Source organism: Babylonia areolata, chromosome 2 (genome assembly GCF_041734735.1).
Source record: "Babylonia areolata isolate BAREFJ2019XMU chromosome 2, ASM4173473v1, whole genome shotgun sequence".
NCBI classification, from domain to species: Eukaryota; Metazoa; Mollusca; class Gastropoda; order Neogastropoda; family Buccinidae; genus Babylonia; species Babylonia areolata.
In genome coordinates, this window is record NC_134877.1 from 60,493,816 (window position 1) to 60,512,028 (window position 18,213).

The window sequence follows — 18,213 nt, forward strand, 5'->3', positions numbered from 1 at the left end:
CGTGTGTGTGTGTGTGTGTGTGTGTGTGTGTGTGTGTGTGTGCATGTGCGTGCGCATGATTGTGTATGTGTGTTTGTGTGTGAGAGAGACAGAGACAGAGACTGTTGGTGAAAGTCCTAACCAGTTTTTGTGTCCTTAACTTTGTTTAAAATCTTCACCACATCCTCAGTTTTAAGAAAAACTCGATTATAAAGATTATTGATGGACTGAAACGTTGTGTACATACTTCTAAACAGACTCATTTAACACTTGATCCAGTTTTGTGTCGTCGTTATTGTTGTTATTTAAGATGTAACCTTTTTTGTGGAATCGCGATAACCACAACGCGGTTAGAATAATGACTGACCCTATCTTCTTTAACTTTAGCACACTAGCTTCTGTTCAAAAGTGTGTGTGTGTGTGTGTGTGTGTGTGTGTGTGTGTGTGTGTGTGTGTGTGCGCGTGCATGGGTGTATGTGTGTGTGTGTGTGTGTGTGCAGTGCGTGCATGTGTGAGAATGCACAAGTTTTTATATTGATATGCACTTGCATGTATCCTAATTTCTACTATATCTGTGTTTGTGTTTGCTTTTCGATTTATGTTCGTATCTTGTTATGTACTATCCCCCCCCCCCCCCCCCCCCCCCCCCCCCCCCCCCCCCCCCCCCCCCCCCAAATATTCCTTGTGACCCCGGTACACTTGGTAATAAAAACATATTCTATTCTATTCTGTTCTATTCTAGTTGGACCATAAGGTGTGGCGATCAGCCAGTTGACGAAGATAATTATAACAGATTCATTTACAAAAACAAAAAAAAGCCCAAAGTTAAGTCAATCAATAACCTTGAATGACTATTATTATTTAGTCAGTCAGTGATCCATCGTTTCCGTTGAACCCCAGAATAAACCCTGGAGTTACGTTCCTGTGTTGAGAGATGTGTACACCGGTCACACATAATAATAATAATTATTATAATAATGGATACTTATATAGCACACTATCCAGAAATCTGCTCTAGGTGCTTTACAAAAACGCTTTGTTAACATAAAACATTACATCTATGTTACATACACACACCAGATTATGACCACACACACACACACACACACACACACACACACACACACACACACTGCGCACACACATTTTAACAATACATGTATATCTTACAGCTACCCTAACACATACGCACACATAGGCAGGCACAAACTTACATAAACGCACGCGCACACAATACACATTCATATACATGCATGTAGTTATGTACACATACATATGTATACATACATAGTCAAGCACAGCGAACGCAAAGGAAGTGGACCTGCCACAATTGAACTTACTGCTGAGGGAAAAGGTGAGTTTTGAGACGAGATTTAAAAGATGGGAGGGAATCAGAATGACGGAGGACACATAAGGACAGTGTCCCTGCTAGAGGCCGGTGGTTGTGCCCTGTGAGGACAGTCACACGGGAAATTACCTCTTGGCTGTGGTCTGATTAGTTCTGGCGCCGACACCATGCCTTGGCATCACAGAGCGAGACGACTGCCGGGGGACGTTTTACACATTAATAATACACCTCGAAACAATCATGGGCGAGAAGAGAAGAGAAACTCGAGCACTGTAGATTTGGTGGTGGTTGTTTTGGGGTGTGGTTTTTTTTTTTTGTTTTTTTTTTTTTTTTGTATCTGTCTGAAGTTTGCAGGTATTGGTTCTTCTCTTCTTCCTGCGAGCTGTTTAGTGTTGTTTCGCCAAGGACCCCGCTGTGAAGACGTTGACGGTTGGCTTCACAAGTGAGATGTTTTGTGTCAGTCAGAGGAAGAGCGCTGGAGTGTTGCGTGCAAATAATTGAGCGCCAGTCTCTTTCAAAGCGCGACAAGTTTTACCGTCCTCATTGATTCGTGTCGTCTCTCTCTCTCTCTCTCTTCTTCTTCTTCTTCTTCTTCTTCTTTTTCTTCTTCAACCCTATCCCAGTCGTCCCAGACTGTGAGAGAGAAACAGAGAGAGAGAGAGTGGAGAGACAGAAGAGTATTTGTATTTGTATTTCTTTTTATCACAACAGATTTCTCTGTGTGAAATTCGGGCTGCTCTCCCCAGGGAGAGCGCGTCGCTACACTACAGCGCCACCCCTTTTTTTTCTTTTTTTGGTATTTTTTCCTGCGTGTAGTTTTATTTGTTTTTCCTATCGAAGTGGATTTTTCTACAGAATTTTACCAGGGTGAACGTTGTAGTGGTGTTCTCCTTGCTGTTTGTGGTGTGACAGTTGTTCGGGTTTGTCTTTTTTTAATAATTTTTTTTCCCACCCATGTGGGCTGGACTTTGGGGTGCGTGTGTACGACTACAGTAGTGCTGGTGGTCGGTGTTGGGTGTTCCGTGTGTTTGAGAAGTTCAGGGGTGAATTCACATGGTCACATCAGTAATCTGTCCCCTCGGATGTGGGGTTGAGGAAATTTGTGCTCCTCAAGAGATGACTGAAGTATGACTCATGTGTTGACCTGTGGAGTGGAGATTCGATGGACGAGCGTGTTTGCAAGCTGCCCTTAATTAATAAAGATAAAGTTGTTCGATGCTTGGGACGTGTACTGTGTTGTGTCACATGCCCTGGACTGTGTTTAGGACTATCGAAACTTCTTCTTCTTCTTCTTCTGCGTTCGTGGGCTGCAACTCCCACGTTCACTCGTATGCACACGAGTGGGCTTTTACGTGTATGACCGTTTTTACCCCGCCATGTAGGCAGCCATACTCCGTTTTCGGGGGTGTGCATGCTGGGTATGTTCTTGTTTCCATATCCCACCGAACGCTGACATGGATTACGGGATCTTTAACGTGCGTATCTGATCTTCTGCTTGCATATACACACGAAGGGGGTTCAGGCACTAGCAGGTCTGCACATATGTTGACCTGGGAGATCGTAAAAATCTCCACCCTTTACCCACCAGGCGCCGTCACCGTGATTCGAACCCGGGACCCTCAGATTGACAGTCCAACGCTTTAACCACTCGGCTATTGCGCCTGTCGGACTATCGAAACAATTGTCCTGTCATCACGGGCTCAGTATTCCCCCACTCCCCAACAACAAAAAAAACACGGCTGAGAGAGAGAGAGAGAGAGAGAGAGAGGTTGGAACGGGCCGAGAGAGAGAGAGAGAGAGAGAGAGAGAGAGGTTGGAACGGGCCGAGAGAGAGAGAGAGAGAGAGAGGTTGGAACGGGCCGAGAGAGAGAGAGAGAGAGGTTGGAACGGGCTGAGAGAGAGAGAGAGAGAGAGAGAGAGAGGTTGGAACGGGCCGAGAGAGAGAGAGAGAGAGAGAGAGAGAGAGGGAGGGGGAAATCCTTCAACATGGAAGTGCAGAGTTACTGAACGTTTCTAAACCGAGTGCATGACGCAACGTCTCATTACCATCCGATACAGCTTGTTGTTTCCATCCGAATAGAACAGCAGCCTATAAATCATCGCCATTGCCACATTCACCTACCGTAGAGAACCAGGCGAGAAGGAAAGACCCAGAAAAGACAATACCAACATCAAAGAAAGAAGAAAGAAAAGAAGAAGAAAAAAAGAAGGAAAGAAAGGAGAAAAAAGAATGGAAAGAACATGTGGGTGGGAAGGAACAACCACATAAGCCCACAAGAAAGACACGAAAAGAGTATATAAAAAGAACAAGCACGAAAACATCGATTGAAAGAACACATGAGTTCAATGGTCCCTTTTGTGGGGGCGTGATTGTTTTGGGTTTATTATTTTTTTTTGTAAGAACTTTTAAGTGTGCTCTTTCAAACATCGTGCAGTGCTGAGGTTTGCTGTTTCGTGACACACAAGTGCTGTCAGCCTGGTTGGTGAAAGAGCTGTCACCTCACTGCTTATATCTCATCACGGTGTTGTTGGGAGGAAAAAAAAGAATTAAAAAGAAGAAAAAAGAAAAAAAAAAAAAAAAAAAGATGCGATGATACTCTGACAATTTCTTGAAAGAACTTTTTTTTTTTCCAAGCGCACTGTGTGATAATGACGGGGGAAAAAAGTGCCGTTGTGAGTGTGTGGTGTATGTGATGTTCACAAAGAAGTGGCAACCTCGCCTTTTACTTAACAGCTTCTATTTTAACTCTCTCCATACGAACGGCGAAAGAGACGACGTTAACAGCGTTTCACCCCAATTACCACCATCAAAATATTACAAGCGGAAGGCTCTTACACTGAAGAGGTGAATGTTGACAAAGAATACCACAATTCTGACGACGGAAGCTAAAGGTTGGGTCATTAAAGACACCCACTGGACATCCGAGGGGTCTGTGTAGAGAAGAAGAGAGGACTGGCCGTACTGAGTGAGTTAAAGGTTACACTGTGACTTTTAGATAGGCATATATATATTATTATTATTTAGAACTGACTGGTACTTGGCTCACCCAAGCCCTATACCTGACAGATCCCGTCCCTTGTTGGGTAGGCTTCAGTGAGCAAGCAGAGATGAATTGAACTTTGATTTTGATTTTGATTTGACTTTGATGTGACCCACACGCACGCCATGTTTCATGTGCAAGGATCGACGGTGGCCGGCGGGCCCGGTCAGCCCGGTGACGTCAGCAACATGGAGAACGGCTCCAGTCAAAGTGAGTGTGGGTGGTGGTGGTAGTGGTGGCGGTGGTGGTGGTGGTGGGAGTGTGGTGTGTTGCTTTTTTTGGGGGTGCTCTTCCCTGTTTTTTTTCTTTTTTTTCTGATTACACCATTCTGACCCGTACGTAGCCCCCACCCCCACCCCCCCCCCCTCCACCCCCCAACCCCTCACTCCCACCTGTAGTGGTTCTGACTTTTGGAAACAAACCCACCCCTCCACCCCACCCACCTACCTACTTACTCACCCCCCGTCTCCCTTTTAACCCTTTTTTTTTCTTATCTTTAACCTGGTTTTGGGGGGGTTTGGTTCCCAGGTTTGATATTGTCTGGGCACACATCTCCTGTTTCAACACTACACCCCTTCCTCTCTTCTGGTGGTGCCAGACAAGACAAGACAAGACAAGACAAAACAATGTCTTCATTAACGAGGGTTAAACATAAAAGCCTATGCAGGCGTGTGTGGGAGGGTGGGGGGGGGAGAGGAGTGGGGGGGGGGAGTGGGCTGTGGGGAGGGGGAGGGGGGTGGATAGGTAAAGAAGAAAAGGTAGGAGAAAGCGGAAGTGGAAAACACATTTTACAGTTAGTTTTCTTTTTCTCTCTCTTATAAAGTATATGTAAATACACGTCAAAACGAAGATCTGAGCGTTAAGGAGAGAGGAGGGGGAGGAGAGGGGGTTGGGGGGTGAGGGGGAGAGAGACAGTATCTGGCTTCACTCAGTCCTAATGTAGTGACCTAGTTCTTCATGCAGTGACCCCCCCACTGTGACGCAGTGAGACGTTGTTAACACAGTGACCCATTTAATGAATGCAGTGCATGTGCTTCCATTCATTCTTCATGCAATAAGTCACTGTTAAATGCAGTGACTCATTCATTCATTCCTAATACAGTGACCCCTTCTAAAACAAACAAACAAATAAAAAACAAGAGAGGCAAGGCCTTCAAGACTCACTTGTGATACACTTTAAAAAAAAAATCCAAGCTTTTTATGTATTGAGTATAATTTCAAAATGTAATGTTTAAGATGAGAAAGATCAGTTTAAAGCAAATTAAGTCCCCTAGCATTAATTACAGAGTAATTTCCCTTTTTTACTATCTGCACCAAAACGTTTGCAAATAAATAAAACTTCCATGCTTAGCAAAAGAAGTTCCTGTTTGAACAAAAAAAATGATAATAATGACTGCTCTTGTTGTTGGGTCAGAATATCAGATCAAAGTGCCAAGTTTAGAGAATACAAAAAAATATAAATATAACAGTAAATGCAGTTTGCATATAATTAGGCTTCTTTTTTTTTTTTTTTTTTTTTGTGCCCATCCCAGAGGTGCAATATTGTTTTAAGCAAGATGACTGGAAAGAACTGAATTTTTCCTATTTTTATGCCTAATTTGGTGTCAACTGAAAAAGTATTTACAGAGAAAATGTCAATGTTAAAGTTTACCACGGACACACAGACACACACACACACACACACAGACAACCGAACACCGGGTTAAAACATAGACTCGCTTTGTTTACACAAGTGAGTCAAAAATGACCCACACTGAACTAATGCTGTGACCCAATATTAATCTGTCGAAAACCCCCGATGTCATGAGTAACCCATAGTGAGTGCAGTGACCCCCCAATCTTCAGTGCAGTCACCTAATGTCAGTGCAGTGACCTAATGTGAATGTCATGTAACGGTGACCCATTCTGGGTGCAGTGGCCCATTGGGCAGGGTGTGGCCCATTTTTGCATGGATAGGGGGTAGTCGAATCATTTGTACACACCTGAGTATGTGATCAAAAATGGGCGCACACGCTTTCTGTTTGTGGACTTGGGTTTTGTCACTTCTTCTTCTTCTTCTACTTCTTCTCCTTCTCCTCCTCCTCCTTCTTCTTCTTCTTCTCTGTCTCTCTCTCTCTCTTTCTCTTTCTCTCTCTGTCTCTCTCTCTGTCTCTCTCTCTGTCTCTCTCTCTCTCTTTCTCTTTCTCTCTCTGTCTCCTTTTCTTATGCGCACGGGTTTTCCCCTCCCTCCTCTTTTTTTTTTCCAAGCATTTTTGTGTTCACCTTCTAGTCGCTGTAGATTAGCAAGGACAGAATAGAAGAATAAGGCCATGCCAAATAAAATCTCTGTCCTTGAGAGTGAAGTTTATGTTATGGGTGCTCTTTTAGTCTTGTGTTGTTTGTGTGTGCGGGCGGTTATGCACTGTGTATGTCTGTGTGTGTCTGTGTGTCTGCGTCTGTGTCTGTGTGTGTGTATGTGTGTGTCTGTGCATTTGTGTCTGTGTTGTTGCTGATGTGGATGCCTTGTTATTCTTGTTGTGTTGTTACTCTGTGCACAGGCGTCCTGAAAATGTCAGCGAGTGTGTGCCGCTTGTAGAAAACAAGGCAGAAAGTATGTATTTATTGCTGCTGTGAGACAGATACCTAGATGTACGCAGCTTGCATTGCTTGTTTCGTTTCTGCTGTATTAAATTCGTTTGTTTATTGGCACGACTTATCTATTTATTGACATGATTTATTTATTTATTCGTTCACTTATTCATTTCTCTATTTTTTTCTATTTATCTATCGATTTATTTATTGCTTATTTTGTTAGTGTTGCATAACTTTTCGTTTTCTTGTATTTTTTTATACTTTGTTTCTTGAATTTGTTTGTAACTGTCTTTTTTATTTATTCATTTATCTATTCATTTATTCATTATTTATTTATCTATTTATTTATTCAGTTGCTAGATCTTCATAGAAAAATAAAATGTTGCTGTTAAATTTGTAAGAGGAAAACATATAGTTATATATCTTGCAAATGTGCGATTAATTTGATTATTTTTTGTTGTGTTCTTTTATCTATTTACCTATGCAGCCATGATTTGATTTGTTCCTTTGAAATGATGGCTTCATTATTCTATTGTTGAATTATTTAGTTCTTCGTGTTCATGCCCAGTTAAATGCGTTATGATTTTGACTTGTTTGCCGGTCTGTCTTTCTGTGTGTGTGTGTGTGTGTGTGTGTGTGTGTGCGTGTGTATGTGTGTGCATATGTTTTGACAGTTATATAGACTGATTGATTTAGATGATTCACTAGCTGTTTGTGTGTTTTTTTGTTGGTTTTGTGTGTGTGTGTGTGTGTGTGTGTGTGTGTGTGTGTGTGTGTGTGTGTGTTGTTTGGGTTTTTTTTTGGTTTTTTTTTTTGGTGGGTTTTTTTTTTTTTGGGGGGGGGATTGGGGGGGGGTTATTTTTGTTTTGTTTTTGTTTTTATGGTGTTGTTTTTTAACAGAAGTTCTTTGTCCGCAGTACTGGTATACAAAGTATGGAAACGGGGTCTTCATGAGCTAGTCTTTATTGTTGTTCATGTACATCAGTCCTAAATATTCTCGTTGAAACTTGTTTTCTCCCGTTATGATAAAAGATCTCTCGTGTTGTTTTGTTTTTTCCCCCATTTTTTATGTGACCTCGCCATGCAATGTGCAAAGCGTAATAATGCGTGACAGTTTGTACAACTTGAAATGACGTCACGGAGGTGTCCTGAACCAGGATAACATGGCAGGCGTCATCGCAACAGCTAAGTTCTTTCCACTGTGTCTCGTCTGTTTCTGTCCGTCTCATGTTTTGTTGGTTACGTATGTTGTTGTGACCGCCTTCGTTTCTGTTCTCCATCTCGCTCTGTACTCTCAGAATGACATCCCCGTGGTTTGTGTTCCTGTAATCAGTCCATCGGCTGCCGCTCTGTCTCTGTCTCTGTCTTCTGGACTTTTCACTCTGTTGAACGATCTTCTCTTCCCTCTTTCGCTTCGTCAAATATCTGCACTCGTCTCTTTAAAGCTTGGCCTTGAAACCTTTTTTATTAAAAAAACCCAACAACTTAATACCTACAAAATAGGTGCCTTCCAGCCCCCCACCTCACCCCCCACCCCCCTACCCATTTCTCCCTCTTCTCTTTAAGTGTCTGCAGTGTCTTAAGCTTTGTGTCAGTATGTAACTCTCATACGTTTTGTGTTTTGTCATCGCTTTGATTCAGAGTTTTGCATGCGTTCGCGTATGAATGACTGGTGTGAAAGTGCTTTGGTTGTCACCGCGCAAGATTCAGCGCTATATAAATGCGTTTTATGGTGACAGTAGTAGTAGTTGTAGTAGCAGTAGTATAAGACCCATGGGTCAAAACGCGTGGCATCTACGTCTCGTTTTGTGTTGTAAAGGCATGTTGGTGTTCCCTTCTACACAAGGTGAGTACAATTGTCCTGTCCTATTTCTCCACACTTCTTTCAACCCTCGCCTGCAGTTAACTCTCTCCATACGAACGGCGAAAGAGATGACGTAAACAGCGTTTCACCCCAATAACCATTATCAAAATATTGCAAGTGGAAGGCTCTCATACTGAAGAGGTGAATGATGACAAAGAATACCACAATTCTGACGACGGAAGCTAAATGCTGGGTCATTCAGACACCCACTGGACATCCGAGGGGTCTGTGTAGAGGAGAAGAGAGGACTGGCCGTACTGAGTGAGTTAACCCTTTCCGTTAAGTATTTGACGTCATTTAGCGGCCACGGTTGTCTCCGTTAACGGACTTCTTGTGCCCGTTTGACGTCAGTGAGTCTCTATTTCGCCACAGCTTCGAGTCGGCGTGTCCTCGTCGCACACTCACCTTGAGTTCTGTTGACCTCAGTGTGTAAGTTTACCATCGGATGAGGGGATTAATATGGCGCTGGTATGTTGCGATTGGTGTGTTCCACTGCACGTTATTTGTTATAAAAGTACTGCATTTGATTTTTGTTGTGTTCAAGATTAAAAGACTTACCTTCACCTGCAACAGCGAGTGAGCCAGTGTTAAAAAAAAAGATAGAGATGTGAATGAAGATTTTGATATATACCCGTCCCTCTCTGTCCCTCTGTCTTATACCCATCTCTCTCTGTTTGTGTATCCGTCTGTGTCTGTCTGTCTGTCTGTCTCTGTTTCTCTCTCTCTCTCTCTCTCTCTCTCTCTCTCTCTCTCTCTCTCTCTCTCTCACTCTTTGTATGTCTGTATGTCTGTCTGTCTTTCTGTGTGTGTGTGTGTGTGTGTGATGACACACAAAGAACGGAACCTGTTATTTTGACAGGAAAATCTAATAATTTTTTTATATAAAAACTATAAAAATCCTCCTCGGCTTGTTTCTACTTAAAGGTTAATGCCTACTTTTCGTCAGTGTTTTGAAATGCTATCGTAAAAGTTATAAAAGTTTAATTTTGTTTTCCTGGCTTAGGTAAAAAAAAAAACTTATAGGGCCTACTACTTTGTTTATTACATTTTTTTTTATGTATTCTTTCTCAAATTTGTTGTTCTTCCTTTTTCAAGAGAGTACATATTTTGTTTGTTGTTGTTGTTCCTGTTGTTGTCATTATTTCGGTCTAAAGTCAAGCTGTGTAGGTAGATATGAGAGAGACACTCACATTGCATATATTGCCTTCCATTAGGAATCTGTGACAGCTTTCACATTGCATATATTGCCTTCCATTAGGAATCTGTGACAGCTTTCCTATGATGTACCCAAAGTACACTGTAGACGAGTGTTAGGGTGGTCAGGTTATTGACAAATAACAAAAGAGAGGACAGGGGTTACGTCCCAGTTCACGGCGAAACGGGGTAGGTGGGTATGGGTGTGTGCTGATTATCTGGTTGTGGTTTTCCGCAATTTATCTTTATTCTTATCTTATCTGTCTATCATAATCAATGAGCAATATATTAGGCTATGCTTATAATTATATTCAAAATAATGTTTCTTAATTCTTTCTGTTTTTACATTAAGAATACTAGTTATTACCTGCAGTGTGTGGATGTATGTATGAAACGGTTTATGTGATATTTTTTACATTTGTAAGTCTTCGTAATATTCGTTAAAGCTGTTGTTCACTTTTACAGTTATGGTCCCCATGTTGTTTACTTGTCTGTGTTGTGATAATGCACCTGACCAAATTTCTCCAGTTGGAGATAATAAAGTTATTCTTATTCTTATTCTTATTATGCAGCCATTCACCATAAAACAGTACGGAACGTACAAAACTCAAATGTTGACACATACTACAGTAAGCGATGCTTGGGATCGAGTGTTCTTGAACTTGGAATTTCCTTTTTTTTTCTTCCAGAAAGAGATGAGGAAAAAGATTGTTCTGGCAGATATACATGACAAAGTTTATGTATAACCGATGATAATGGAAATAAACTTGAAACCTCGTGAGATAGACATAGTATGATTATGAGAAACTGACCAACAGACTTGTGCCCAGTGGCTTCAGCACGAAGTCGAAAGTGTCCCCCAGTCACCCAGTAAGGAGTTAAGGGCCGAAACACTTGACTGAGGGGGGCTTCTTCTCTGAAGACCTTGTACTGTCCAGCTCTCCCTAGAGTTTCTTATCACCGGAGTCCAAAGTGCCCCAGTCATAAAACATAACAAGAAACCAAAACCTATTTCAGTATCATCTATTTTTTTCTTATTTTTTTCTTGTTTTTTCTTCTTTTTTTGTTAGCCAGTGAGCGTCATTTGATTTTTGTCTTTGCCATGTTAGTTCTTCACAATATCCATGTAAATTTCGAAGAGAGAGAGAGACAGACAGACAGACAGACAAACAGATGGACAGACAGACAGAGTTTGTCGTTTGTCGATAGGTTGACAGGTCGAATGTTTTGTTTCGTGATGTTCTTTTTTTTATTATTATTATCAAACAATGGTGGTTGACAGAGTTATACAGATGCTGACATTTTCTGATGGGTACTTACTCTGCAGACAATGCATGAACACACACTTCACCTCCCTACCCCCCCCCCCCCCCACACTTCGCTCTTTCATCTTCCTTTCACTCTATCCTTCCCACTCACTAAGGATGTCGTTGGTATTGCAGAAGACATAAAATATCACAGGCAGAGAAAAAGAGGTTGGAAAAAAAAAAGACAAAAAAAAGAAAGAATGAAAGGTCACCAGAAAGTCTTCAGAACAGTCAGAGGGTACACTGCCTTATTCCAGCAACGGTGTGTCTAACCTTGACTCCTAAACTCCTCTGATGCAGCAGCTTGCAATGTTAACACGTGGCGACATGTCAGTATGTGGCTTAAATTCTCTCTCTCTCTCTCTCTCTCTCTCTCTCTCTCTCTCTCTCTCTCTCTCTCCTGTGTGTGTGCATATATATATGTATGTGTATGCAATCAGAAAATGAAAAGGTTTTACAAAAACAAAAACAAAAAAGTTCAGAATTCTTACAGGAATTTAGTGTGATAAGTAATAAGTTACAACGTGAAAGACTTAAGAAAGTTGGAAAAAAATTAATATATTAAAAAAAAATAATAATAAAACGTGGTAGTTTTGTTTTCCTCCAGAAAGAGAGAGATACACACATACAGACAGACAGACCTACGGACAGACAGATGATGATATGGACATTTATAAAGCGCCTCACCTTGGTCAGAGACCAATCTGTACAAACACGGAGAAACTTGCACAAAAAGGCTGCCTACATGGGTAGAGCCGACTGACAGCTGCCAGTGGACGCTCATCATTCGTTTCTCGTGCCACCTAATCAGATTTATTTTCAGTCATTCGCGCGCGCACACACACACACACACACACACACACACACACACACACACACATTTTAAGGGCATGACCATTTTGTTTACAGACAGACAGACAGACAGGGAGAGAGAGTCTTTTCTTCCCCTCCACCAGTATGCTGTTAATATTCTGGTGAACTGAACAAAGACAAAGAGCTCTCCCACACTCTCTCTCTTGTTACATCCGCAGACTTTGGAGGAGCAAAATTTCACCAGACACGTTGTCCACAGGGACACAGGCCGGGCACAAGACCAGCACTGCTTGGGCTAATGGGGACTGTGGGCAGCTAGGTTGTTGGCCAGCTTATCCCCCCCCCCCTCTCCCCCACTCTCCACTACCCAGCGGTATAATGCGTCCTTGGCGCTTAAGAGTCCAGCGGACCAGGGTTTTGCATACTTCTCTTCGAACTCTCTGGGGATGGGGATGGGGATCTACAGCTTCAACAGGAACAACACTGCTGAATGTAAAGCTGTTCCTTTGAGTCCACAAAGCAAAGTATTTATTAAAGCTCGGTGCACGGACAGTACTGTCAGAGGATGACCGGGGGAGATGGTGGGGATTAGTGGGGACTGGCGTGGAGGGGGAGAGGTGGGGGGGGGGGCATGGGGGGGGAGTACGGGGAGCTTAGAATCCCTCAGCTCCAGCAGACCCCACTCCCACCACTCCCCCGTCACCACCACCGCACTTAGCAGGGACTTAAACGTCTGAACTTTACCGTAAGTGGCGTACAGTGTGTGCTAGTCTTTTGGATCAAATTCAAAATGTATCCAGTTTGAAACGGAAGTAACTGGATTTTTTTTTAAACCATAAACCTGCGATTCAGGTGAATGTAAAATTTGATTTATCAAACATTTGAATGATTAAAAATACGAACGAGAACAAGAAGAAAGAGGAGGAGGAGGAGATGTTGAGGAGAAGGAGGGGGAGAAGAATGATTAGAAATAAAAACACATTAAAAACTGGAGAGAAAAAAAAGGTGAATGGCTGAAACTGAAAGGTATGAGCATTTGAATTTTTAGGTGTCATATTCAGAATTTAATCATTCTAAAATACGGGTGATTCAGAATTTAATCATTCTAAAATACGGGTGATTATGAAATAAAATGTTATCAAAAGTGACTGAGAAAAAATGTCAAGATATACAGTTGAACAGAAATCTGAAAATCGGTTACTGACGTTGCACCGCCTTTATATTTGTTCCAGTGCAAAATGCTCCTTCCTTTTCTCCCCTTTCTCCTTCCCTCATCCTTCTTTCGACTTCCATCCTGTCTTTGTCGTCTCTTCGTCCTCCCTCCCTCCCTCCCCCCCTCCCCCCTGTCTCTCTCTCTCTCTCCCTCTCTCTCTCTCTCTCTTTCACCCTCCTTTCTTCCTACCCTTGCTCGTGTCCTTATCTTTGCCCCGCCCCCTTCCCTTTCTGTCTTCCTACTGCCCTCCCTCCCCTCCCCCCCCCCCCCCCCCCCCCCCCCCCCCCGCCCCCTCCCCATCTCTCTTTCTTTCTATCTTACCCCTCCCCTTGTCTTTTCGTCAGTCTAATCCATCATCATTGCGGTAGTTATTGTTATAGTCGTTGTTGGGTTGTTGTTTTTTTGTTTGTTTGCTTGGGTTTTTTTTCCTGGCTTTCACTTATTGACTGAGACACAAGCTGTGACATTTGTGATGGGTTTCATGTTCAGCTAGCTACTTGCATGATTGTCACGCAGTACCACTATCCCGGGTATCAAAGCTCGGAGCAGAAAAACGGGAGATGAGACTGAAAAGCGGGGAAACTAGAGTAGACCCCGGGTGGTTCGGTTTGACGTGGTTAGCAAGCAGTATGGTGGCTCTGAAATCACTGCGTGTTGTGTGCTGTTTAGCACGTGCTTTTGTGCGCAGTGCCATATCTTGCTGCCGTGAAGTGGGTCATCAAAAAACAAACTAGGGCATAGCCGGTTAAGTAATTTTGACATTGAGCAAAGCGGATCGGTTTCTGTTTGAAACGTCAGTGGTTTCGACCTCTATGCCTTCCTTGCCGTGTGTGGTGTGGTGTGGGGTAGGGTGAGGTGAGGGTGACGGCTGGGTGAGGGGGTGTGGGCTGTATTTGATTGTGTTGCTTGCTCCATTGTCGTTCGTATGTGTGTGTTCGATTGTTTGCTTGCCTGCTTGCTTACTTATATATATATATATATATATATATATATATATATATATATATATATATATATGTGTGTGTGTGTGTGTGTGTGTGTGTGTTCAATTTCCCTTCCTTGTCCTTTCCATTTCTTTTCTGATCTTTGCCTGTGTATCTCTGTCTCTCTCTATGTCTCTCTGTTTCTGTCTACCTATGTCTCTCTGTCTCTTTCTACCTCTGTCTACCTCTATCTCTGCCTCTCTCTGTCTGTCTCTCTGTCTGTGTGTGTGTGTGTGTGTGTGTATGTCTCCATTCCCAAGTACGATGTGCGTTTTTTTTAATGGAGGATATGAGTTACATGTCTCCAGTTTCATTGTAAAGCTCGTGATACTCGTAGGTATGCTGAACATCAATCAGTACAAAAAATCAGTTCAGTTTTTCTGATGTTGTTGTTGTTTTTGTAATTTTATTTAAAGTTCAGTCACTTGCAGCGTACATTGCCGACGCATTTAGCCTTCGAGAAAAAAATCAACATTAATGAATAAAAAATAAAAATAAAAAATAAAAATACACACTGTTCTTCAAAGGGAAGGTCGAATTAAATGTTGTCAGCGAAGTACAAACATTGATATTTTTCTGCATATGCATTATTATTCCTTCACAACACGCTTATTGAAGTCAATGGTCAAGATGTTATTTTCATTAATGATACAGATTTGTCTGTTTTTTGTTGTTGGTTTTTTTTGTTTTTTGACTCACTTGTGTAAACAAAGTGAGTCTATGTTTTAACCCGGTGTTCGGTTGGCTGTGTGTGTGTGTGTGTCTGTGTTTCCGTGGTAAACTTTAACATTGACATTTTCTCTGTAAATACTTTGTCAGTTGACACCAAATTAGGCATAAAAATAGGAAAAATTCAGTTCTTTCCAGTCATCTTGTTTAAAACAATATTGCACGTCTGGGATGGGCACAAAAAAATAAATAAATGAAACCTAATTATATGCAAACTGCATTTACTGTTATATTTATATTTTTTGTATTCTCTAAACTTGGCATTTTGATCTGATATCAACAACAAGAGCAGTCATTATTATCATTTTTTGTTCAAACAGGAACTTCTTTTGCTAAGCATAGAAGTTTTATTTATTTTGCAAACGTTTTGGTGCAGAGTGTAAAAAAGGGAAATTACTCTGCAATTAATGCTGGGGGACTTAATTCGAATCTGGTTAGGACTTTTTTTTTTTCTTTTTTCTTTTTTTCTTTTTTTTAACGCGAAGCTTTATACTAACAAATACAGAACACATTTTAACGATTAGATTTTTTTTTAAGTATATCACAAGTGAGTCTTGAAGGCCTTGCCTCTCTTGTTTTAGTTTTGTCTTCATCATTATTCTTGTTTCTTGTATCCCATGTCATTTGGGCTGAAAAGCTATTGACGACAAAGATTTCTGAGTTCTGATCTCTCTCTCTCTCTCTCTCTCTCTCTTGTGTACTTGATGTAGCAAAATGTTTGCCATTTCAGTTAGGAGCCTTGGCCTAATCTGGATAATGCGTTTCGCATTTCGCATTCGCATCTCTCTCTCTCTCTCTCTCTCCAGAAAGCGCTCAGTCTTAGATGAAAGACATGTTTCTTAATTACCCCTTAGGTTTTTTTTTATTATTTAGTTTTGTTATATTATCAGTTTATTCTTTCTAACAGTTTCTTGTTCATCCAACTCAAGGTTTGGTTTTCATGTGTGTGTGTGTGTGTGTGTGTGTGTGTGTGTGTGTGTGTGTGTGTGTGTGTGTGTGTGTGTGTGTGCAATACGTGTGTGCAATACGTGCATCCATGATTATGTATACAGGTCGGTGGCCTTACATTAAAACAGTTCTAAGTTCTCTCTCTCTCTCTCTCTCTCTCTCTCTCTCTGTCTCTCTGTCTCTCCCCCCCCTCTCTCTCTCTCTCTCTCTCTCTGTAGGTTTTATTGTGTATTACAAAGGTTACAGACCGATTAGGGACAAATACTTAGCTAAACATATACATATCAATGATCCAGTCGATGTGTTTTACAACCGGCTGTTTAGGAACGAAGCCACAAGCGTTTCAAGGGAAACAGCAATGTCGGGTTGGTAGGACTAATTCCGAACAGCGTGTAATTGTGAACGGTTCGTGTACCGCCCCGCTTCGAAGCGTTCGTTCTCACCACACACATTTCACAATTCAACGTCTGTTTCAACCTCGTTAAGATACACTATCCATTTCCGAGAACCAGTCAAATATCAGCTATGTCCGACTGTTTCCGCGCTCTTTCTTCGCATCGCACACAACTGTCGACCATGTTCACAGACGTACTCTTAAATTTAAAAAACCAAAGGAAGCAAGTAGTTGGACTTTAACTTTTGCACAGTTTAGAATAGCTGGTTTGATTGGATAAGTTGAATGCGCATTACCAGTGCTGGGAGAATTTAAGAAAGCCTGTTGGTGACAGATCAGAACGTCAGTTTTGACATGAATCTCCAAAATAGTGCCGTTCGCAATTTGACCATGGGGTATTTTGACGTGAGTCCATTTGCGAAAAGCTGCACAGTTACTGAACACTCTCAGAAGGATGTCTTTGTGTGCGGTTTGGGATGGGTGTGTTTAAATGTGTGTGTGTGTGTGTGTGTGTGTGTGTGTGTGTGTGTGTGTGTGTGTGTGTGTGTCTGTGTGTGTGTGTGTCTGTGTGTGTGTGTGTGTGTGTCTCTGTGTGTGTGTGTGTGTGTGTGTGTGTGTGTCTGTGTGTGTGTGTGTGTGTCTGTGTGTGTGTGTGTGTGTGTGTGTGTGTGTGTGTGTGTGTGTGTGTGTGTGTGTGTGTCTGTGTGTGTGATCAAAACCAACAACATGCGATGTTCCAATAATATGTTTAACAAGTTCAAGACCTGTTTCTGTTTTAATTGTCCACATGTAGGCTACCCATACCCATCGTTCGGGCACCCTTGGTATTTCAACTGTTGAAAAAATGTTTAAAAGAAGGAACAGACGGAAGTTTTCCCGGTGCAACCAATCGGAGAAAGCCTTCAAAAACAGAAGAGCTACATCTGACGATCGTACAACCTGATATCTGTACAATACACACGTTGAGCTGGTCGCTTCGAATGGGCCGTTCGCAATTTGGCACACATACCATGTACCTTTTGTTCACTGAAACATATAAAAGAATGCACCACTGTCGGTTTATGATTTTAAAAAAACACCAAACCATTGTACAAGCGACTTGTTAACATGCACTAATGTTTACAGGCTGGAGGCCCAAACATTAAATTTTGTGAATTTATATATATGTGGCACACTTTGGGGCAGAAAGTCAACAGAGACTTAACTGTTTATGCGAACACCCAGCGAATGTAGAGGAAGAAGAAGACTTGTCGTATAAATGAGAATGGACAAGGGAGGAGAAATCTTTGTCTTGGCAAATACCTCTCCACCATTCCCTCCCAGCCCCCTTCTCCCGCCATTATGTCGTTTCAGGATTGAATACACGTGGAGCACGTCAGTCTATGTTTTTTTGTTGTTGTTTTTTTCAGGTGAAACACACACACACACACACACACACACACACACACACACACACACACACACACACACACACACACACACACACACACACACGCACACACACACACACACGCAAACGCACACACCAAGTTTTCAGTTAAAGACCAGTATATTTAAGTTCTATTGATTAAACGCAGCTTACGAGAAACAACATGTTTCCAGTCATTGTTCTGATTTTCTCAAGCGGAACGTCAGTTCACAAATGTATCTTCGTTGACTCGTCGAGAACCACATTGGTTGTCAGGGGAGATAACAATGGACACGCCAAGACAAAAATCTGTCTTAACCAATGGAGCGCTGTTTCCTTGATTCAATAGTCCATTGTTCAGTGCAAAAACGTCGTCTCCTTAAAAACATTTGCCCTGTTAGCCTTTCGATCATGGAACACT

The 18,213-nt window shown here is 42.0% G+C and overlaps 1 protein-coding gene across 4 annotated transcripts in view; it reads left to right on the forward strand.

Annotated features, from left to right (window-relative positions):
- Positions 1–18,213, forward strand: part of LOC143275722 (Kv channel-interacting protein 4-like) — a 461,443-nt gene that overhangs the window by 184,918 nt on the left and 258,312 nt on the right. For 2 of the 4 annotated variants that reach the window (XM_076580013.1, XM_076580042.1), the window contains one exon: positions 4,510–4,578. The exons of the other annotated variants lie outside the window; for them this stretch is intronic. In XM_076580013.1, coding sequence (XP_076436128.1) covers positions 4,510–4,578 — 69 coding nt within the window. The remainder of the gene's footprint in view (positions 1–4,509; positions 4,579–18,213) is intronic. 4 annotated transcript variants of the gene reach the window in all.